General features: G+C 37.5%; 1 protein-coding gene across 1 annotated transcript in view; it reads left to right on the top strand.

The window, feature by feature from the left end:
• Positions 1–23,618, top strand: part of PKHD1 (PKHD1 ciliary IPT domain containing fibrocystin/polyductin) — a 454,138-nt gene that overhangs the window by 389,889 nt on the left and 40,631 nt on the right. The window contains exon 60 of the mRNA XM_034990755.1: positions 16,676–17,690. Within this exon, the coding sequence (XP_034846646.1) occupies positions 16,676–17,690 (1,015 nt within the window). The remainder of the gene's footprint in view (positions 1–16,675; positions 17,691–23,618) is intronic.

Raw genomic sequence — 23,618 nt, 5'->3', positions numbered from 1 at the left:
GAAAGAAAGAAGGAAAGAAAGAAGGAAAGAAAGAAGGAAAGAAAGAAAGAAAGAAAGAAAGAAAGAAAGAAAGAAAGAAAGAAAGAAAGAAAGAAAGAAAGAAAGAAAAAGTCCTCTTATGCTTTTTGTTCTCTTCCCTAAAGCAGGATATATTATGTATGTGCCGAGAAAGATACACATGAGAATAGTAAAGATGCCATACCCGTCAGAGTAGGCTAGGTTAGCATGCCATAATGCACAACTTGCAAATCTCAAGACTTAAAACAGCAAAGGTCTATTTTTTGCTTACTTTTGTCTGTCTCTGGCAGGGACCCAGGCTTGAGAAATAAGCCTCCATCTTGTACTTTGTTGCTCACTGCCTCAGAAACAAACTTAGAACTCTTAGAGCAGGGTTGGCAAACATTTTCTATAAAGGGCCAGACAGTAAATATTTCCAACTTCAACTTCAAGTCCATAGAGTTTCTGTCACAATTATTCAACTCTGCTATTGCAGTGCAAATGTGGAGTTTACAATAGTTTATACTATGTAAACAAATGAATATGGGCTGTGTTTTGATAAAACTTTATTTACAGCAGCCAGTGGGCTGGATTTGGCCTATGGCCTATATTTTGCCAACTCAATTAACTTGTATGGCCGCAAAGAGACACTTGTTACCTCTGCTCAATAATTGGTGACTAACTAATGATTCTACTCAACCATAAGAGAATGGGGAGGTACAAGCCTTTCACTTCCTGAGATAAGCCTAACCTGTAGAGGTGTTCACACACATAACCAGAAAATGATGAAGAAAGAGCTGAACGGTTATTTCCATAACTCCACAATGCTTGATGAAGCTACTGCTCTTTTAGAATTTCTCTGCTCCCCCAGTTTTCTCTTTAATTCAGCAAAACAAACTTTATAAGGTGGCAGTGTTCCTTTGCTATTTAAGAGGCAGTAGGAGTGACCAGTCAATCAAAAAGGACACTGCTGGGCTCTATGTTTATTCAGCATTGGTCCCATGTTGGGTGTGAATAGCTGGAGTCATCCATTGCATGAAATCTTCACTTTGCTGCTTCCACAGTGAATCAGGATATGCATTCTAGGAGCAGATCTTGGGAAAGGATTTGGACGCAGTGAGGGAGGTGTTTTGTCAGATGACATTCCACAACGGTGAAGTTCCTAGGGCACAAAGTTATTTTCTCACAGACCAATTTTGGGGACGTTTCCTAGATGTAGCATTGTAGCCTGTACACAGGGAGAACGAGGTGGGGTTTTCAGTTTATTTTACTAAACATGGCATCTCCCTTAAGCCTGTTTTACCACAGGATGATGTCACTTTATGTATTTGGTTTTCTAGCAAAATCCATCCTCCCAAATCACAACCAACCCCATTTTGCCCCCTCCTGGTTTGTTACTGTTTTATAAAGTCAAATGGTTCCTTGGCTTTGGTTGACAAACTTCTTTCCATTTTTAGGTACTGCTCTAAGAGCAGAACTTAAAGAGTTCATTTAGTTTTACACAGTTCAATTCATTCATGTTTCTTACTTTGTCCACAGAAATAGTTGACTAGATATAGAGAAATGTATACTTAAGGGGATTTGTCAGCCAGTTAAAACAAAGACATTAGGAATTTATTGTGTAGGTAGTAGACTCTATAAATTGGAATATCTCTATTACATTGATTATAATCTATACCTTCGAAAATGTTCAGGTGCTTTCTTGCATTTTATCACCCAAGCAGAACACTTTAGTGAGCCACTTTAATAATTAAATTTTAAAGAGATAAAAACAGAGAGCAGAACATAGACTCCAAGATCTGTTAGTTGGGGATAGCTCTCAACTTTTATTCCCCCAAACAGTGATACTTCTTTTGAGTATGAGAAGATTCCAGAGGCAACGTTTATTTGACCATGACAAAGAGTACTACTTTCAAAAGAATGAAAATAACCTACAGCTAAAAAAATATTTTCAAGGTCCAGATGATATTTTTATTGATGATGTCCTGTATCTTGTCATCAAATGTAATTGACTTCAATGAAAGTGCTATTATGGCTTCCCCACACAGGTTTTAAATTTTATTTCCCAGATCAGCTGCCAATATCAAGGTATCCTAGAGAAGAGCTCTAGTGTTTTTAAACAGACTATTATCCAAGTTTCTTTGTTTGGAATAATAACAATAATGACAACAACAATACTTATTAAGTCCTAGCCACTCTTTGAGCCTTTTTTCCCCTTCTCCTCCAGCCTCTGGCAAGCATCATTCTATTCTCTGCTTCTATGAGTTTGAGTCTTGTAAACACCTCATTTAAGTACTATCATTTATTTTTTAAATGTTTTTTTTTAAAGATTTTATTTATTTATTTGAGAGAGTGAGAGAGAGAGAGAGAGCACAAGAGGTGGGGGGAGCGGGAGAGGGAGAAGCAGACTCCCCGCCGAGCAGGGAGCCCGATGTGGGACTTGATCCGGGGACTCCAGGATCATGACCTGAGCCGAAGGCAGTCGCTCAACCAACTGAGCCATCCAGGCGCCCCTCATTTATTTTTTTAGACTGACTTATTTCACTTAACATAATGTCTTCATTTATCGTTTATGTTTCGAGCCCTTTAGAATACACTTAATTTTACAGCCACCTTACGAGCTTGGCACTGTACCATTTTTCTTCCCACTTTGCAAAAGTGGAAACTGAGGCTCAGTGAAGATAAGTTACTTGCTTAAAATCACACAGAGAGTAAGTATCAGAGCTAGGATTTGAATCTAGGCAATTTGGACCAGAGTCCACGGGAATAACCACTGAGCTATAACATCTTTTTCACAGCAGGAATAAGGGGGTTGTTACTGATATTGCAATAGGAGCAGCAGAAAAAGTTAAGGACTTATAAACAACCAATCCATGTAACTGAGCAGAATCTATGCTTTTTTGTGCTTATCTAAATTGACCACAAATTCCCCCAATATAGACAATAGCTCTTATGTTGCTGGGAGTGTGGAGATCCAGGGAAAATGCTAACTCCCTTTCTTTCAGCAACTGCCTGGCGTGGAGAGTTTCCTTTCTTGAATAAAGGCAACGTGAAAGAGAAGGGAGCCCTCATAAGCTTCAGTTTGCTTTCCCCAGGTCGTCAGTGGGGTGGGTCATCATTGCCACCAACCTCCCCCTTCCCCGGGGATTGCCTTCCTTGGCCTTTCTGCCACAAGTGCCTTTGGAGACTCTTTGCCCTGAGTTCCCCTACGTGCCACTCTTGCCTTGCAAAGAAGATGAATATAAAATATCAGGCAAAGGTTTTGTATTCCCAGCCCAGATCTTTATCTCAGAATAAAAGAGGGAAATTTATCTCTTGTGAGTCATGGGCATTGAGGAGCTGGGAACATGTCACTGGCGGGGAGAGTTGGCAAAAACAGTCCTAGTGGATTTCAAGTTTATTTGACTAATTCTTTCACCGCTTGTCAAACGAAACTACTTTTGTGTAGGTAACAAAACAAGCTGTTTCCTCTGCCATTTCTCCAGCGAGTAGTAGACACTTGTGGCGACACCCATTACTGCTAACTGTTATGATGTTTGCTGTCAAATTCATTTATTTATACAACTGCTGTAAAAAGCCCGAGGCCCATAAGCAGCCATGAAAGATTTCAGAGTCATGGTGTGGGGTCACGAGAGGGAAAAAAAAAGTCTCCACTGGTTATGAGAAAGGAACTGACACAGGAAATGGTCACATATGGCGCAGATTTATTGTGTCCGGAGCTTCCCATTCAAATCTCATTACAGCCACGGCTCAGAGCTGGGCACGGCACAGTCACATTCATTTTAGTTTTGGCGTCCGACAGAATTACTGCTGCAGCTTCACACTGAGGGCTGGAGAGGTGATAAGTTTATCATTCTGGGGAAAGAGCGTGCTCAGATTGTGTTTGTAAAGAAGGCTGTTGGCTGCCCCTGCCTTTAATCTAACCCATGAACATCGCTGTGGTCAAAGATGGCAGGCAAGGTTTGCTAGCAAAAAGGAAATCCGAGGGTGGAAAGAAAGGGGGAGTGGGGTGGAGAGTATTACCAAAGGAATGAAGGGGAAAGTTAAGATTAGATGAAAGGGTTGAAACCATCTTGAATTTCGCAAATTTTTATTGATTTTTTAATTGGTGGAAAAAATACACATCCTGCTTGTAGACGTGTGTGTGTGTGTATGTATGTATGTATATGTGTGTGAGTGTGTATTTCTTTCTTGCACATATTTTCTAAAATCGTAGATAATATGTCTCCATCGTAGCATTTTCTTCACCTGTACCTTGTCTCTTTCAACATTGTTCATTATGAATGCTTGCAACACTTACAAGTGCCGTTTCGAACTACAAGACGGATGTTATTAATTTGAGATGAGGGTAATGCCAAAAAAGGCAAAAGGGGAGTGGGAAGTACCTTAAAAAATGCTCCTCTTTTGATTATGGCTGATGTAGAACTTACATTTATTAGCACATGTTTGTTCCCGACTCTGCGCATACATCACTTCATTTAATCCTGTCCATCAGCTTGTGGGTTGGGTGCTATTTTCAATCCTTTTTACAAATGAGTTAACTGGGTCAGAGACAGGATAAGTAACCTGCCCATGGTTTTGCAGCTAGAAAGTGCAATGCAAATCTCTCTGGCTAGAAAACCTGATCTCTTACCTGCCAAGCTGTACCTCCTGAACTTGCATTTGCTTTGGCTGTTTTCAATGTAGTAGTCAAAGAGTAAAAGTCATAATTGAGACCATACTCATTGGTGTTTGCAGGGCAAATCATAATGCAATAAAATAACAAAAATACAGAAACATTTTCTAAGCCACTTATTTTAAGCAAAATCTAGATGACAGTTCAACATAGTAAAAGAATACAAAATGGTCTCCTGGAATTTGTTTACATGGACTTTATCAATAAAAATTGGTGTTTTCTTTATTAAAAAAAAGAAACAAAAATAGATTCAGAAGAAGGGTCTATTTGATACATATCTGATACTCTTCCCTCATCTTCATTGTCATTTTATCACTTTCATCTCCTGATCATTTTTTCCCCTCAAAGTTAACACTTCTATAAAAAGGAAACAAATATTTGGAAATACTCATCAAGAGAACTTAGTAAAGACAGAAAGACCATTCACAGAAGGCCTTACAGGTATCTTGCTTCATGGAGTGGTTGGTTTTATATAGTGTTCCATTTTTCTCAGATTAAGTTGGAAATGTATTCCCATTGAAAATAGACCCAAGTTCAAGGACTTTGGTGGGATTGCTCATGAAATTGTGGCAAATCCTAGAGTCTAGAGCCCCTGAGATCCAATCTGCCCGTTACGTATGCCTTAACAGGTGAGTACTTCTCATCTAGCAGCTTCCTGCTCCTGTGCAGTATCTTCAGTCTGGTACCGCTCTCTCCACACTTGGGACTTCTCTTTTCCACCCCCTCATGACTCCCACGCATTGGAAGCCACTGCACCACTCCAGTCACCAGCTCTAAGAGTGCTGTCTTTCTCAGAAAGAATGATGCCAGAGGAGACTACGTTCCTAAGCACCACTGGCCAACGAATTATGAAAGCCAACCTGGAAATACCTTAATTTTGAAGCTCCCAGTGCTGAACTTTGAATACATTAATTTTTCAATCTAATGAACTTTAAATTTCCCAAATTACATTGTCTTATAATGCCATCTGTGTATGTGAGTGTATGTATAAGCATATCTATCTTATCTCCTTTATAATGACTAGTACTTCCATGTTGTGGTCACTCAACAGAATTTACAGACCTCTAATTCTAGACTCTAAGTTAGCAAGCCTGTGTTTTCGGTCAACCATACTGAATCTATGATGCCTAAGACCATCATTCTCAATTTACCTTACAGATATAACACACAATCATTATTTCTGAAATTTACAAAAAAAAAACCCTCTTAGCTAGAATTCTTCATTCTAAAGAAGTGAACAGTTTTGTCTATTATTTCTAGTATGACCAAAATGTTTTCTTTAATATTTCTTTCCAAGATTTCAGTTACTCTCTTTGTGTATTTAGGAACACAGCTTTGAGATTTTGGAGTCTCACTCTTCATAGCCTGAGGGTCTACAACAACATCTATAAATGGGGATAAATTCAACCTGTCTACACTTTATTTGATCTGTGGCCATTTATATTTGTTAAATTAGAAATAATGAGGTGTAAATGTTGTTTGACAGAAAAGAATTGTAAATGATTTCTTTTCATTTCATGAAAATAAGAGAATGATTATATATTTCATTTTTGTCAAAATCTCCTATACTTTACTGTACCATGAATTGGGAAATCTATCACAAAATGGCTAAAAAAATTATTGAGGGAAATGGTGATGTTAACCTCGAGGAAAAAAATCATTAATGTTGATGTAGTTCATTCAATTTTAAACATATAAATTTTTCCCTTTTGTTGAAAGGGGAAGATGGAAGGATTCTATGTGCCTTTGAGTCAAAACATTTATTTTAAAAATACTTTTTTTCTCTCCTTCTGACGCATTTTTCTAAATAAAGGATAGAAGTTGTTTCTTTTTTTTTTTTTTCCTTTTCTTTTAATTTTTTTTCCCTAGCAAAGACAACCCCTTTGGCATATTTTCTTTTCAAATGTGAAATGAGGTGGAAAATCCTCATTTCATGACAGGAAGGACAAATATTGACACAAAGTTAATATTTGTTAGAACCCTGGAAGCAACCTGAGTATACATACACACACTCACACGCATACATACCTTCTCCTTTTTCTCCTCCTTCACCAGACATGCCTAACTCACTTCCTTTCTGGGCTTTTAGGTCTGTGGTTTCCAGTTGAGGGAAAGGTGGATGGGGCATATTGTGTGTCTAGGATATTCTAGGACGTTAACGTATACACAAAACAAGTGTTCATATGCACACATGCACACACAAATACAACCTGCTTAATCTCATTTCCCCCACTTAGAGAAGAGCTTCTGGACTTTATCACTGTGCTTGTCCATCTTGAATGCAATAGCAGATGCCAAGCCAATACTCACTGGTCACTCAGCATGTATGAAGTCCTGTCCACTCTTGCCTGTTTGAGAAGAATGCCCTGGGGTGACTGGGCGGCCGGCCCTGACAGGCTGTGTCACTTATCTCTTCACATTGATTATGAAAGTCAGCTGTGGCCAGACCTTGTTTTTTTTTTTTTTTTTCCCTTCTCCTCTCAGCCCCTCTTACAAGCACCCCTGCCTGGATTTTCATGAGGAAATAATCAGATTAGGCCTTTCACGGTGAGTTCATATGGAGTTCTCTTTCTCCAGTGTGCTACTAACTGAATAAACGTGTTTAGTGGTAAATTGTAAATGACATTATGATTACCAAAGCCAGCATGGGTTTCATTTAAAAGTGATCAGAATTGCAGACCACAAAAATCGTGACTGGCAGATAAGGCCATTTGGAGAAGGGGGAAAAGAAAAGACAGAAACAAGTGAGAAAGATAATCATTACGCAAAACGAAACCTTCCCCAACCAAGAGAAGCAAGAGGGAAAGAAATCCCGAGGAAGAAAAGATGGAACACTATTTTGAAGGGACACTAGACTGTCACCGTGGGCTTCTGCCGGCTGTGGCCAGGACAGTCAACGATGATGTCTGTTGGCCGTGTGCACACCCCTCTCTTAAGCAGCGTGTATTCTCTTGCACAAGCAAAAACCATGCCTATTTAGCAGCTCTGGAACCCTAATACATTGCTTACATGGGCTGGATTTTTGCCTCCCATCAAAATGAAAATACTAGAATTGATTTACTCTGGAGATGACATAGGAAAGTGGATGGAAAGATATTGATAAACCACCCTGTCTCTTAGTCAGTGCTAATAAATAAAATAAAATAAATGAAAATAAAATTTCTTATTTATGAGCACCAGGACTCCAAGTTTGGCTATAAAACTGAATAATCAATGTTACTTGCTGATAATCTTTAGATTGGTGCCTTTGCTAAATTTGTGGCTGTGTGTTTAGACTTCTGGGATTGTATGCTAAAATACTAAAAAGGCCAAGTGGCAATATAAAAAAGCAAATGGACTCTCACCAAATATGTGATTTGACAAATAATGATAAATAACCCAAAACCTCTCCCTGAATTGCTTTCAGTAGACTTTGTAGAGACAACTCCTGATGATCATGGTACTTCTCGGCCAGTATTACTCGTCACAGCTGACCTTGCATCTAAATACAAGCCAAAGTGAAGTTATTTGGATTATGTTGCTTTTCTCTTCCCCCTTTTCCTCATTATTATTACTAAGTAATGGTGTGAGTCAAAATTGTGAATCAGTTTTTCTACCTATGAACTAGGGATAATTAAACTTGCCATGAGGAAGTTTTAGGTAGAGGAGGTTAGGGAAGGAGGAAGAAAGAAGGAAGGAGAGAAATAGGGAAGGAAGGAAGGAAGGACCACCAATCTGATGGCTTGAGGGCATCTTTGTAGTAAAGTAAGTCTTCCTCTGCTATTCTAGTCCCTATCCCATCCTGTCCACCTTCCAGATACCACTTCCATTAATCTGTGGACTTGCTGTCAGATATTTTTATACCTAAAGCTCTCCTGAGCAACTATTTTATATCAGTTGCAACAACCATGGGATGGTCCCCATCTGGCCACCTAAGACCAATCTAAGCAGTATCCAGAGGCCCCTCCCCCGCCCACTGATAAGCTGTGAAATCCATAGGACTCCTCTGATAGTGTCCAGCTTCCACACCACATTAGAGAGTATAAGGGTATAGCATATTTTGCTTAGCATTCCTGCTTGCTGCAATCACCACCACAAGTCCACCATCTATATCTCCAGAATACACATCTCTTGCTTGGTCATTCATGGGCTCACCCAACCTTTGACTCTCTTTCTCCAAATCTTGCTCCTGAGGCTGTGTGGAACTCTTAAATTAGAATCAGCAAACTGCTGTCTATTTTCATAGTGTTCTGGAACCCTTTTACCTCAAGCCTATCTATTGTCACACCCTTAAACCTTGAGGTTCTTCCATGTTTCGATGTTCTTCACATGCTCTATGTCATATCCCTTAAGTAAAAGCCCCTGCTTCTCTGAGGCTGATGTCGTTAGGCTCACTCGCTGCTCTCTCTACTTGATGTGTCTTACGTTGACATAGTAGGCACTACTTTTCACTCCCTGAAAGCCATCGAAACTAATTCACGGTTTCCTTCTCCATTCTAACTCTGCCATCACTCTTTTCCAGGTAAATAATTCATCTGAAACCTTGACTGCTCTGGAAATAAAGACTACCCAAATAAGAACAAGCAAAGGCTATTTATTCTGAGTTGGCTATAGCAAGTGAGTTAGCCACCATCACTTGCTTTTGGCAGAGGCTCAAAGGCAGGGAGAGTGAGAAAGCTTTCTGGTGGAAAAAAGGAAAGAGTTCAGGCATACCCTGATTGGAAGCTGTCGTTGTTATGGGAAAGCTGGAGGTGGGCTCATTAGAAATGGGACATCCCATGTGATTGATTAGACATGTATGTGGCTTTCTTCATTTGGTCCTAAGCTGGACATGGGGAAGGAAATTGGGGAAGTTGACCATTATTAATCAGGTGCCAGCTATTTGGGGCTGATTGTTTTGAGGATTATTGTGTGGTCATCCTGGACTAGTTGATGCAGATAGAAATGTGACTTTCCTGGACTGCTTGTGCTCATAATGGACTGGTTTCTCAGCCTAGTCACGGCAGACTGTGGTTCAGAGTTCTCTTTTCATATATGGTCTGGCTATTGTCTGTATATTGTATATTCAGTCTCTTACTGCTCAACTCATCTTCAAGGCTTCTCTAGAATACCTGGTACAGAGAAAGTCTTCCATAAAAGTTGTTATTGTTATTTTTTTTCAAGTATGATTTTTCTCCATTCTACCTTATTACTCACTGACACAGTCATAGCACTGAAATTGTCATCACCACCAACTTTCAAAATCATGAACTCAAGTATCCTACTTGAAGACCATGGCTCATGTCTTTCCAACTCAGTCAAGAGCCCTTTCCTTGTGACATTAAATCTATAGCCATGTGCCCTTTTTAAAAATATATACTTAAAATATATATATATATGTATATATATATATATACACCCCTTGCATCATTTCCCTCCTTTTGCAGCTGAGATGTGCTATACTTCATTACAATTGGTTCTTTGAAAATATCTTTAGTACCTGTGACCCTCTGCCCCATCATCTCAGTCACAGGCAAAAACCTAACCTTCAGTGAACCCAGCCACCCTGTCTTACCATGACATCTTACTAGGTATACCCAAAGCATTTGCCCATCTGCTCTCTGCAACCCAGACTGACTTATTGTGAAGGTGATGGAGTTGAGGTTTCAGGGTCCTCACTTACACGGGCCACTTCCAAGATTCCAGAAGGAATGCCAGCAATGTGTTTACATGGCCCTATGTTTTTGTAAAATTTGCAAATTGGAGACATTTTAACCAAAATTTAAGATAACACTCTCTTCTTGCTCTAAATTTTCCTTCATCATAAGCACTGTGGGGGTAGGTAACAGTAGACACAGGATTTTTAAGATCTAGCTAAGGGGGAGTTGAACTGGACACACATTTGGTATGGGTTTAAGAGGGTGTGGTTTCTGTGGTTAAAAATCACTTCTATATAAAGTTCCTACTAGCCATTTATGTCACCTTACCCATGCTGTGACACACAGGAGCCAGACCCTAGGTCTCATGTGTTATGAATGTATCCTAAGGCATGAGAAGAAAGTGAGAGGTGGAGGAGAAGTAGGTTTTTGAGTTGACTATGCCCCAGAAGTTACTCTATAAAAAGTTATTCAAATATTACACCTCATACATGAGGAAAACTTTTTAAGGAATTTCCACATTTGATAGTTCTGAAGATTTATACGATACCAATCATGAATTGTGAAGCTAAAAGGAACTTTTCTAAACTACCAGTGATAGAAAATAAATGTCAGTCGTCCAGGTTAAAGGCAAGACTGAATTACTTTTCTATCCCCCTGAAGAAAATATTACAACATTGTTGTCATATAAAAAAGCAACACAAAAGTGTGCAACAAAAAATAGGAAAAAGTTAATAATATTAATTTCCCCTAGATTTTATCATGTTTATGGTATTTATGAGGTTTACATTTATAACTGTTGTGACTTTTTTTCTCATTTTTAACTAATACTCATTTTGAATTCATAGTTTTGTATTTACTTTTACAGAATGGTTCCCCAACATCGTATAAGCACTAAAATCCAAAACGACTCGGTTCACTCCCCTTGCAAAATGAGAGTTTCCCATTATTTTCTCCATCTATAAATATTCCACCCATCCTCTCTCCCTGCATCCCAGCCCCCAACACACATCCTCACCCCTGACTTCCAATTGATTCCCTTGTTTTGCCTCAGCATGTCCCAGCAGATGACTGCCTTCAGTCTGCCTCTCACCTCAAGCTGCACAAACACTTTCTGTTCTCCTTCCTGCTCCAGGAGACCCATGGAGTCTTTTGACCTACCATATCCTACCCATTTTTAAAAGCTCTGGACCCTGTTCTCCGTTAGCCTCTCAAAGAGTTTACTCTTATTCATCCACTTCCTCTAACACCAGTCTCTCCCTTTTTATGGATTCTCTCTCATCTGCAGAATTTTAGCTAGTGTCTAAACAAAACAATCTGACTTTTGTTTCCTAGTACATGTTATAAGGCTCTGAATTATTATAGTTATGCTCTAGCTGCTTTTCACAATCTCATCTTGAGTGCCAGACCAAAGTCCTTCAATAAAATTAAGTATTAATTTTAAAAGAACCTACTTTTCAGCTCCCACAGAGCACTTCCTTTGTATAGAATCCTTATTGTCAAAACTCTAAGGTAGAAATTCTTGCTAGAAGTAAGCCTGAACTATCAGATGACTGTATATTGGTTTAGTGGAATTATTTTGGTTTTGGTTTTGGTTTTCTGTGTTTTAACTTTGTTTACAAAGAAGGACTTTCTAGTTAACTATAATGACATATACACCATGTAATTTCTTTTCCCAGTCAGTTACTTGTACGCAGTTTTATCTGTTTTATAAAGAGGTGGGAACAATCACATCCCAATCATCATTCTCATACTACTGCCAAAGAAACTTCAGCTTTGACTTCTGAGACATGTGGGCCAGAGAAACACTCATAAGTGGGACAGCCTGAAAATATAATGAGTATGTTATTTATTACAGATTTTTTACAGTGTTATTCCTAGGATAGCGAGAATTGTAGGGCATATGATTTTGGAGGCAGGGTGTTTTGTTTGTTTTATATTTTGTCAAGAAGACCTGAAACAAAGAAGTAATTTAAATATTCTTTATACTTACATTGGATCAAATGGGTATGTCTTCCATTTTATGGGGGTATGGGGAGGAAGGCATGGGGATAATATTTTATAATAACCAATATTTCATGAAACTTTTTTTTACTTGACTTAGGAGATACTAATTATTGACTTCATGAAGGTCAGAGTGGTAAGTCTCCAACCAAATGTCTCAGACATCAGAAAGCAAGTGTTCCTTTTATAGTAAAATGTTCACACACAGAGCTTCAAAACACAGTTAAGGAATACATTAGGAATAGAGACAATGTGTGTCATTGGCATTGCACTAGTTACTCTGAATAAGAAAGGTAATTAAGTTTAAATAAGCAAATAATTCCTGCATGTGTGAGTAGCCGTATGTGTCTGGCATTTAATCTTTCTCACCTCATAGTGCTTAATAATAACAAAAAGGCAACTCACTCCTAACAGTGAAGAGAGAGGTGACACAGTAACAAAATCTTCTTCCTGTTAACAGGTTAAGCATGCACAAGGTATTCAGTAAATGCTTATTGCACTTCTTGCCTGGTTCTAGGGTTCATAATCTAACTCATAAAAAATTCCGACCAGTTATGAAGATTTGACAGTGACTTCTATTCTATCACCTTATTCCTGTGCTTGTCATGGGCCTGAGTCCTGGACCCCCCAGGGTATACATATACTTTGCAACACAGGCAGTTAACATAGGTTGTGCCTTTCTTGAACTTGCTCATTCAAACTTTCTCTGACCCTTTCTTATACAAACTCTTCTTTCCTCCCTCATTCTATTCTTCCTTTTAAGATCCTGCCTCCAACGTCGTTTGTTAGTCATATTCTGCTCCATCCAATGTCACTGCTAAATAGGGAGCTTTGGATCCTGCAGGTAGAGTGGCTTGGGGGTCAGCTTTCTTGGTGGACTAGTTTCATGGAGTCACATATAAGAATAAATGAATGAATGAAAAGAACACTATACTGGACTACTTTGAAGATGTGCATTCTACTAGTATAGCTCCTATGTCATATTACTCTAAAAGAATATTTGAATCACATTATACATCATCTACTTTTGTTATTTTAGCTTTGGAAGGCACCCGCCATCAGGAATAGAAATAAATAAAAACTCATGTTTCTACATGTGTATTTATTTAATGAATTAGTCAAGAAAAAAATGCTTTGTCACAACAGAATCCTTTTACAGACAAATCAATATGTGATTTAGGGACATAAGAAAATTCTTATAATCAGCCATAATTTCAATCTTATGGTTTCACGTAAAATAGATGGATTTCTCAAAGTATTGAACTTTATCATGTATTAGAGTCAATTCAGGGGCAAATCTCATAATAACTTTTTGTAGTATATTCTGTGCAGAAGTTGATTTAAAATGTATTCAAGCTATAGAACAATAATCTTATAACTAGATACCTGGCAAGAATAGATAAAAATTATTTTAGGGGTGCATGGGTGGCTCAGTCAGTTAAGCATCTGCCTTCAGCTCAGGTCATGATTCCAGGGTCCTGGGATCGAGTCCCACGTCAGGGGCCCTGCTTCTCCCTCTCCCTCTGCAGCTCCCCCCTGCTTATCTGCTCTCTCTCTCTCTCTTTGTCAAATAAATAAATAAAATCTTTCAAAAATTATTTTAAAAAATAAGAGTTTTGAAAAGGACATTACACATCAATCAACTAATACATATTAAGAAGTATCTACTGTGTTTGAGGTAGGGTGTTAAACCGTGTGGTAGTTTAAATAGAAGATATGGTCCCTGGCCTTGAAAAATAACCCCTTAAGGGCACCAATACCTACAAATTCTATGTAATTTATCAAACTACATATAGTTAATAGCAGAGTGGTTGAAAATCGTATCAACTAAGAGAGTGCTTATTTTATTTAGGGACAGTTCCAAAAATGTAGCAGTCTATAGAGATCACTTTATTATTTATTTATTTATTTATTTTTAAGATTTTATTTATTTGACAGAGAGAGACACAGTGAGAGAGGGAACACAAGCAGGGGGAGTGGGAGAGGGAGAACCAGGCTTCCTGCCGAGCAGGGAGCCCGATGCGGGGCTTGATGCAGGGCTCGATCCCAGGACCCTGGGATCATGACCTGAACCGAAGGCAGATGCTTAACCACTGAGCCACCCAGGTACCCCTACAGATCACTTTAAAAGACATTGTATCTCCTGAATCAGAAGCAGGAGAAACAAAATCAGAAATCTATAAAACTGGATGGAATGTGAACAATTAATCAACATGACATCAACATGGCTGGAAAAAAAATGTGTTAAAAGAAGGAGAGTGAGAGGTAAAGTTTAGAAAAGGGGAAGTAGTGTGAGTCAGGGTTTTTTGTTTTATTTATTTATTTATTTATTTATTTATTTTTAAAGATTTTATTTATTTATTTGACAGAGACAGAGACAGCGAGAGCAGGAACACAAGCAGGGGGAGTGGGAGAGGGAGAAGCAGGCTTCCCGCTGAGCCGGGAGCCCGATGTGGGACTCGATCCCAGGACCCTGGGATCATGACCTGAGCCGAAGGCAGTCGCTTAACCAACTGAGTCACCCAGGCGCCCGAGTCAGGGTTTTTTTATGCGAGAAGGCCACCTAACTATCTCATTTCAAAAGGATATATCTGTAGTAGAGACTTGTATCAGAATCTCAGAGCACATGTCCGTTAAGATTATGGAATTAATTCCCTTCATACTGGTTCCATGCTTTTGAAAACAATTCTTGATTTAACATTAGTGTTTCCATATTATATGACCATAGAGAGAAAACATATTATGTAAAAATAACCCTTATTTTATGTTTGATAATTAAATATCTATTTAAATTAATAACTTAGTATTCAATTTAGTGATTCTATCTCTTTAAGAGAGTTAGAACAATTTGAATTTTCTGTTTTATCCTATGTCTGTTTTCTATTTGTCTATTTCAGCTAAATTGTTGAATTTGTTAGCATGAGGTTGTTTGTAGTAGTCTCTTAACTTTTGTCTGTAGGATCTGTAATATAATCCTTTTATCTCTGAAACTGATAATTTGTGCTCTTTTTATCTTGATCAGTCTAGTGAAGGGGTTAAACAATTTATTGATATTTTCCAAGAATCATATTTTAGCTTTGTTCACTTTCTCTATTTTTGTTTCTTTGTTTATCTCTTTTCTATTTCATGGATTTCTGCTGTTATATTTATTATTTCCTTTCTTCTATTTACTATGGATTTGCTTTGCTTGTTTTCTAAATTTGTAAGGCAGAACCTTAAGTTATTACTTTTAGACAGTTCTTCTTTTGTAATATAAGCACTTAACATTATAACTTTGCTTCAAAACACTGTTTTCACTGCATCTAACAAATTTTGACATGCTAGAATTTCATTATTATTCACCTTGAAGTATTTTATAATTTTCCTCATAATTTTGACTATTGTTCTTATTATAGTTGAGGCACAAGTAAACCATGTGTCCACTCCCAAAGCAAGATTTTGGTAATTAAATTTATTGATGTTGTAGACAGTGTTGGCACAGATTTCTAAGCATATCATATGGAAGGAAGGATATAGGAAGAGGCTAGATCATGCCCAAATGTAGTAATTTTATTTTTTGGTTCCAATCCAGAGGCTAATTTGATGACCTTTCACTTAAAGGCAAGTTAAAATATCTTGAAAACAGTACAAGATACTTTTGTGAATATCAATTTTAAATCAATGGAATTCCGTTTGTTGGAAGTTAAAATATCCCTGTGGATTCAGAACAAGAACTACTTATTGTTCATAGACAGGAGGATTAGGAATAGTAGGAATAATGGATAATGCTGTTTCTCTAAATTCTTGTTTAGCCCCAATCATCCTCAACTTGGGCTCTATTTAATGGCAATACTCCCCAAATTGCTATTTTCTTCTTTTCTTCTTCTTGTATTTTGTTTTTACTCTCCATGTTTAGAGAAAAGAGAGAATGAGAAAATTATATAGTCTGACATCCAAACTCTTTCACATCCTTTCACAGTATATCTCTTCAATTTTAATACACCTCCATAAATTCTCTGTTCCAACCCGCTTAATGTACCTCCTTTTTCATTGACTTGAATATTATTACCTCCTTCTCCCCTATCCTTTTTCCATTATGGAGGCCTTAGTGATTATTCCTTTTCCTTAATTATTTGACTTATTTAAATCTTTTTTCACTTAGCTAAAGTCCATTATTATCTTTAAATAATACTTTTGTAACATGTACATTTGTTATTAATAGCTATTATTTAATATATGTATCCTTTCACATTTTACCCAGACTTCTTTGCATACTCAGTATCTAGCACACTTAAAAGTTCAATAAGTGTTTCATAAGGTTACAGATGATAATAAGAACGATGGATTGCAAATCATCTTTGAGAGATTGTGGTTTATATATCACTTACTTTCTTTTATTTTATAGGTACATTTAGGGAAGAACAGAAATGCACATACCGAGCCCTGATACAAGGCTACATCTGCAAACAGACTGACCAAGCAATCTTAATTCTTGACAATGCTGATGCCACTTGGGCAATGAGGAAGTTATATCCAGTTGTATCTGTTACTCGTGGTTTTGTTGACACCTTTAGTAGTGTAAATGCCAACACTCCCTGTTCTACTTCAGCGCCTGTATCTACTTTCTATTCAATTTTACCCACCAGAGAAATCACCAAGGTCTGCTTTGTGGATCAGCCTCCCCAAGTGTTGCGTTTTTTTCTATTGGGGAACAAAAGTACCTCTAAGCTTCTTTTGGCTATATTCTACCATGAACTTCAGAGCCCCCATGTTTTCATAGGGGAAAGTTTCATTCCACCCATTCTGGTTCAACCGACTTCCTCATTGCTAGATGAGTCTATTGGTTCTAACTATTTCAGCATCTTGGATAACCTCTTGTATGTTGTCCTACAAGGACAGGAGCCCATTGAAATACGCTCAGGGGTCTCCATTCATTTGGCCCTCACTGTGATGTTTTCAGTCCTAGAAAAAGGCTGGGAAATCATCATCCTTGAAAAACTAACTGACTTCTTGCTGGTTAGCCAAGACCAAATCAGACTTATTCATGAGATGCCTGGCAATGAAGCAACCTTAAAGGCCATTGCTGATAATAAAGCAAAGAGAAAGCTCAATTGCCCAACTGTGACTTGTGCCAGTCATTACAAATTTGGTCAACGTAGACCTCTCATGATGGAAATGAGCTCATATAGGGTCCCACCACCAACCACTACGGAAACTATCTCAAAAGTGATAGTCATTGAAATTGGTGATCCCCCAACAATAAGGAGCCCTGGACTGATTTCATATTTATCAAGTAACAAATTACAGACTTTGGCTCACCAGATTATCACTGCTCAACAGACTGGAGTACTGGAGAATGTTCTGAATATGACTATTGGGGCCTTACTGGTAACTCAGTCAAAGGGAGTCACTGGCTATGGGTAAGTACTAATTATAAGAACATCTAAACAAGGGCTGATTTCTTGGGTGCATATTGCAAATGTCAGTTGACTTCCATTGAATCACACAACCTGTTTCTTAAGATAAGAATAAAAACTTAGTCACTTATAGACTTAAATTATTAATTTTAAAATTTTTTTATTAAATCTATATTCTTCATGACTAATCTATATCTTGGGTGGTTGAAGATGTTATATTTTGGTACCTTAAAGTGAAAAGCATATAGGAAGAAATTTTGCCAAAGCAGTTTGTTTTCAGTTCGTTTGTTCATTCTTTTATTCAAGTGATAAATTTAAGTAGTAGGTTTTGCTAAGGTGAAACAGATATGGTCTTTGCCTTAAGGGACAGAAACGCTACATGTCACAATTCCAATGAGCTACAAGCTAAAAAATGAGGACTGAGGAGGATGAGAATAATTCTTCCCAACTGGGGAAGGGACTTATGTTTAAGAAAATTTTGGAGGGATGACTAGGAATTTACTAGGGTAATGCAATGACTCTGATTGGGTTTTATTTAGCTTAGGATTATAAAGCCTGAAGAAGATGCCTTTGTCAAATTGTATGAGGCAGGAGTATCCCTGTTGCCAACTATGTTTATGGCATAGACCTGTGTAAGATCTGTAACATCTTTTGTGCTATGTTGTTCTGGCTATAAATGCTTATTTTTTATTTTGGAGTCCTTCACCAGATTTCTGTTCAATAGACATTTCAGAATTAAATTTACCTGAATGTTTTTCTGAGCTTAGTAAATGGAGAAGCATGAGAAGTACACAATAAGGGAAGGCAAGTGTAAATTACTCTCAATTTTATAGATTGTGTTAGCCAGTTGACCAGCCCAAGTTCATCTAAGGTTATCTCTCAGAAGGTCCAGACTGTAAGTCCCTAGCTCCAATTTTTAGCAGATGCAAAAGAACCAAAAATGATAGCCCAGACTGCGAGACAAGATGAACTTGTTACAATGTTTAAGAAACATATATAAAACCAACCATCTCATAAATGAACACTGCTGGTTATAGAGGGCTAAAGGTGGGCAACATAGATATTCCTTATAAACTTATCACCACTACTGGAAAATAAGCTCAAACCCATGCACATTGATACTGGGTCCCTGAAATAGGTAAAATTATTTAGATTCTGAGATATATTATTCAATGAGATTTTAGGACATTTACATTCTTTCAGATTATTCTGATGTTACTGCTTTTTCATCTTATTTGTGGTGGTACTAACAAAGAAACAATTGATATTTAAGGGATATTAGTTACATCCATGTACCATCTTCAGTGGATATGGGATTTGCTATAAAATAAGAGTAAAAACAAAAAGAGACGCCTTCACATAGTTAGGCATATTTAACTAATACATTGATTGCCTTTTTAAACACAGAGCAATATATCCAAATGAAAGCTTAGCTAGTGTTTTTGTATCATATTTTACCTGAATTACAATGTAGATAGGTGTTCCTTTTCCTGACAGTACATTAATATGTATGGGAGATATGAAAAGAAAACTCAGTTTTTTTCTCCCCCCAATCTTGTTGATTTGAAGGGCTTTAGGAATTGTTATCTTATAATTAAAAAGAACTCTTAGTGACACAATTGCTCAGAATCTATTAAATCTTGGATATTTTTACCAGCCACCAAACTGTACCATTATGCTATAATGCATGGTAATATAAGAACCAAGAGCCTGAAAAAAAATGGTGCCAATGCAGCTTACCTTATATTTAAATATCTTTTCCCTTTAGCCCAATTTCATTTAGATCCCACTGAGTTCTTATAAATATATTATATGTATGGCTGACTAGAGAGAAAAAGGGCCAATCCACTGCTAAATTTTATTTAGATTTTACAGTACTGAACTTTTCTAATAGGTCCTCATTCCCAAATAATTGATTTTGTGTTACGTATAAAAAGAGACTCCGTGTTCTAGAGGGGAGGGGGGTGGGAGGATGGGTTAGCCTGGTGGTGGGTATTGAGGAGGGCACATTCTGCATGGAGCACTGGGTGTTAGGCACAAACGATGAATCATGGAACACTTCATCTAAAACTAATGATGTAATGTATGGGGATTAACATAAGAATAAAAAAAAAAAAAGAGAGAGAGACTCCGTGAATATTTAGCCTTTAACTAGAAGGAGAGAAGAGTCAAAGAATAGAGGCAATGGAGGTGTAGCAGAGGAAGCCCAGCAAAGAGAGTGAATCCAGCACCAGTTTAGATACACACCTATCTGTGTGGGATATCAGTCCATTATGAAGAGGCGAGACAGTTTCAGAGAAGAGATCATCGTTATGGCCCACCATCCATCATAGCCATCATGTTTTCACTTTTGACTCAGATATTTCTGATTTAATACCGAACATGTATATTATAGCATCGATTTTTCTGTTGGGATGTGTTCTACTCCCCCATCTCTCTCTGTCCCTTTAGTATTTTAAGAGAGATTTCAAACATAAGGCAAAAAGCAAGTCTTCTGAAGATAAGGAAAAGCTGCTTCTTAAGTATATCTGAATGCAGAATGAGAAATGCCTTGTCCTAAGGGATTGAATGAAAATTAGCAAGGTGTCCCAAGGTCCAAAGAATTGCACAATATGCTAAACAACCCTGGAACCTTGTGCAGGCCTCTGGCCAGCTCTGTTTCTTTCAACCTTGATCAGTGTCTCTTGGGACTTCCATTGAACTTACTGGAGAGCCATTGACAAGCTAATGAACTGACCTTGACACAGCAGAATCAGCCCAGGGACGCTGGCCTTTCAGTGAAAAACACCAAGGATGTTCCTGAGAGGTTCATGATTGTTAATTTAATGGGTTTGCATGCGTTTCAACAAACTGAGGCCATATTGGGCATTTACTTTTTAAGGAAAGTACTACCAACTTTCAAAAAGCTACTAACTTCTTTTTGGGGGGGTAGAAATGGAGTTCTTTTTACTTTTTAATTAAGTAATACACAGTGAATTGGCCTCCCCTGGTCTTTATCCTCTTCTAGAGACATCTGGATTTAAATTCTGTCTGCTAGGCTAAGTCAATTCCATGAACCTGTTTTCCATCTTCCAAAACTTCATTGACTTCTGTTGTCAATACTTCTTTCCTCTCCTGCCTTCTTTGTCTTTGTTAGTTTACCCCGTTTATGCCAAATGGTTTATACCCTTTTTATTTATTTTTATTCTTTTAATTTCATGAGTAGAAATTAATTAGAAAATTAATTTCTTTAATTTCAGTGGAGTAGGGGACACAGAGATAAACATAAGTTCAATCTGCCCTTTTTAAACTGGGCACCACAGGAGTCTTATTTTTATATTCTGTCTTTTATCTGGAATCCTGGCAGGACACATTTTATATTGCTTACCTTTCTTTCAGTAGGAACTTGATTTTTGCTCTCTTAAATTTTTTTCCTTCCTTTCTCCTCTTCTCTCTCCCTTTCCCCTGCTTCATTACAAACAAAATTTTTTTAAACACCTTTAAATAATATTCTTTGTCATACAGTAAAATTAAATATCTCTGTTTCTTTTATGGATGTTTAAATATTGAAATGCCAAAGCTATTTGTGGTTGGCAAAATTTCTAAAATGGCCTCCCAAAGATGTGCTGCCCTATTCCCAGGAATCCATGAATATGGTCAGATAGCATTTCATTAAATACAGTATAATATGTGGGACCATTGGCCCAAAGATAGAATATCTAAGATTATCAAGGTGGGCTGAAATAATAACATGAGCCCTTAAAAGAAGAGAGCTTTCTCCTGCTCTGGCAGAAGAGGAAGACTGAGAGATTCAAGGTGTGAGATGGACTTGAAGTATCCACTGTTTTTAAGATGGAAGGGACCACATGGAAAGAAAGCAGGTGGAATAAATCGAGAATGGACCTTGGCTGACAGCCAGTGAGGAAACATGGACCTCCATTCTATAGCCACAAAGAAATAAATTCCATGAATTTAGAAGTTTAGAAGTGGATTCTTCCTGAGAGCCTACAGCAGTAAACCCAGCCAAGCCTGTCTGACTCTTAACCCACAACCCAAAGATAATAAATTTGTATTATTTTAAGCCACTAAGTTTGTGGTAATTTGTTACACAGCAATAAAAATCTAATACGCTATCTCAAATAAAGTTCTCTGTTAATGACATTGCCAGGATCCTTGGCTACTGAAAATGGTTCTAGTGAGGGTGAGCCAGACACTGTAGGAGTGTCTGTGTGTTCTTGAGCCCATCACCTTAATATCTTTTTAAGTTCCCTTACTCTGTGTAAATAGCACCTTACAAGCTGACTTGGAATAGAGAGGAGAACTAGCTGAGACCATTGGTGAGACTAACGGACTATTGACACTCAGTCTCATTTAGCATCTTCTCTTGTATAACCTCTCCATACCCCCAGGCACCTGCTCTCTAGGAAACAGCTGTTGGGAGTAAACAAGAACAGAATCTTCTGTCAACATGGGAGGACATTCTTCCCAAGACTGGCAGAATGTTCATTCTGGAAGAGATTTCTGTAGTGCCAGCTTGTCTCTTTCCTCCTTCATGGCAAAACCACTGATCTACCATTGAAGAATGTTTCTGTGCTATTTCTTCTTTTTGCTACAATACAAATTTGCTGCTTTGTTGAGTTAGGTGAATGGCAAAATTGTCATAATGGTATTTCATATATCTGGCTTTGTGGGAAAAATGAGATGCTCTGCATAGGCAAACTCTCCATTTAATTAAAAATTGTTCCTTTTATCACTACATTTTTAAAAGCGTTCATCTCTTAACCCCCCCCCAAAAAAAAACCCCAAAACGTATTATCCAGCCTTATTAAACTGGAAATAATGTAGACCATTCACATTTTTGTTGATGTTTCATGGTCATCATTAAAATTATCATTTATTTCACAATCCTGTTTCTGCAGTGATACCCTTAGGGACCATTGTTCTTACACTAAATGGCCCCAGATGACTAAATCCTTGATACTACTTCTGCAGGTTAAGTTTTTCTGCTATTTTCCTTTTTTAAATAGGATGTAAAGTGTAATCCATTGCTGCAGCTGACATATCTGCATCCAGCAGATCCCCAATCATATTCGTATGTAGTTCGAACTCCAAAATTGAACCCTGCTACCTTAAAATCAAGTAATTAAGATCTCTGTGTATGGATGGTGAAGTTGTAGGTAAATATAATAAGGATTCATAAAAGCTTACATTTCAACGTCTTTTATTTCCCAAACATTAATTGAACAGCTATTATGTCCAAAAAATTATATGGCTCAGATGAAAATCTAGAGATTTAAAAATTAATGAATAGGTAAAACAAACAATTCACAACTACTTAACAAGAATATATTATATTAAATCTAATTCTATATATAATTATAAAGAAACTAATTTGATATGAACCTGCTTCATCATTAGTCCAGTTTTTCAAAAAATTAACTTTAGTTGTATTAACTTTAGTATATTTTTATCTTTATAATAATTATTAGGTCAACACTGCAACTTACTCTTATATTCCCAAGGGTGCCTAAGCACAGTGTCATGCACAATAAATGATCATTAAATATTTGTTGCAAACAGTGAAATATAACCTGTTTGGCCTCTCTACTATTCTGATACTCCTGTGGAACCAATATCCTGTATTGAATCTCTTTCATCAACTAAATCTTGGATCTTGTTTTCCTGGCCACGCTATGACTGCTACAACACCCTAATGCAAACAGGACATTTTGAATAGTTTGGGTGTGATCTGAAAGAATGTATTCAGAGTTTCCATTATCCCAGATAAGACAGTCATGATGAAGTTTTTATAAAATATTATTTTAAGTGAGTTTCCATCGGAAATACTTAGGTTTTCACCCTTGAGTTGACCTGGTTGGAAGATGTGCCATGTTTATTCTCTGCCTTCCTATACTCCTGGCACACTGCAACCTACACCTAGGGTGACTCGAG

The sequence above is a fragment of the Mirounga leonina genome, unplaced genomic scaffold, assembly GCF_011800145.1.
Source record: "Mirounga leonina isolate KUSES-001 unplaced genomic scaffold, KU_Mleo_1.0 Mir_53, whole genome shotgun sequence".
In the NCBI taxonomy this organism is placed as follows: Eukaryota; Metazoa; Chordata; class Mammalia; order Carnivora; family Phocidae; genus Mirounga; species Mirounga leonina.
Note: the sequence above shows the minus strand (reverse complement) of the source record. Positions and strands in the feature narration are given on the sequence as shown.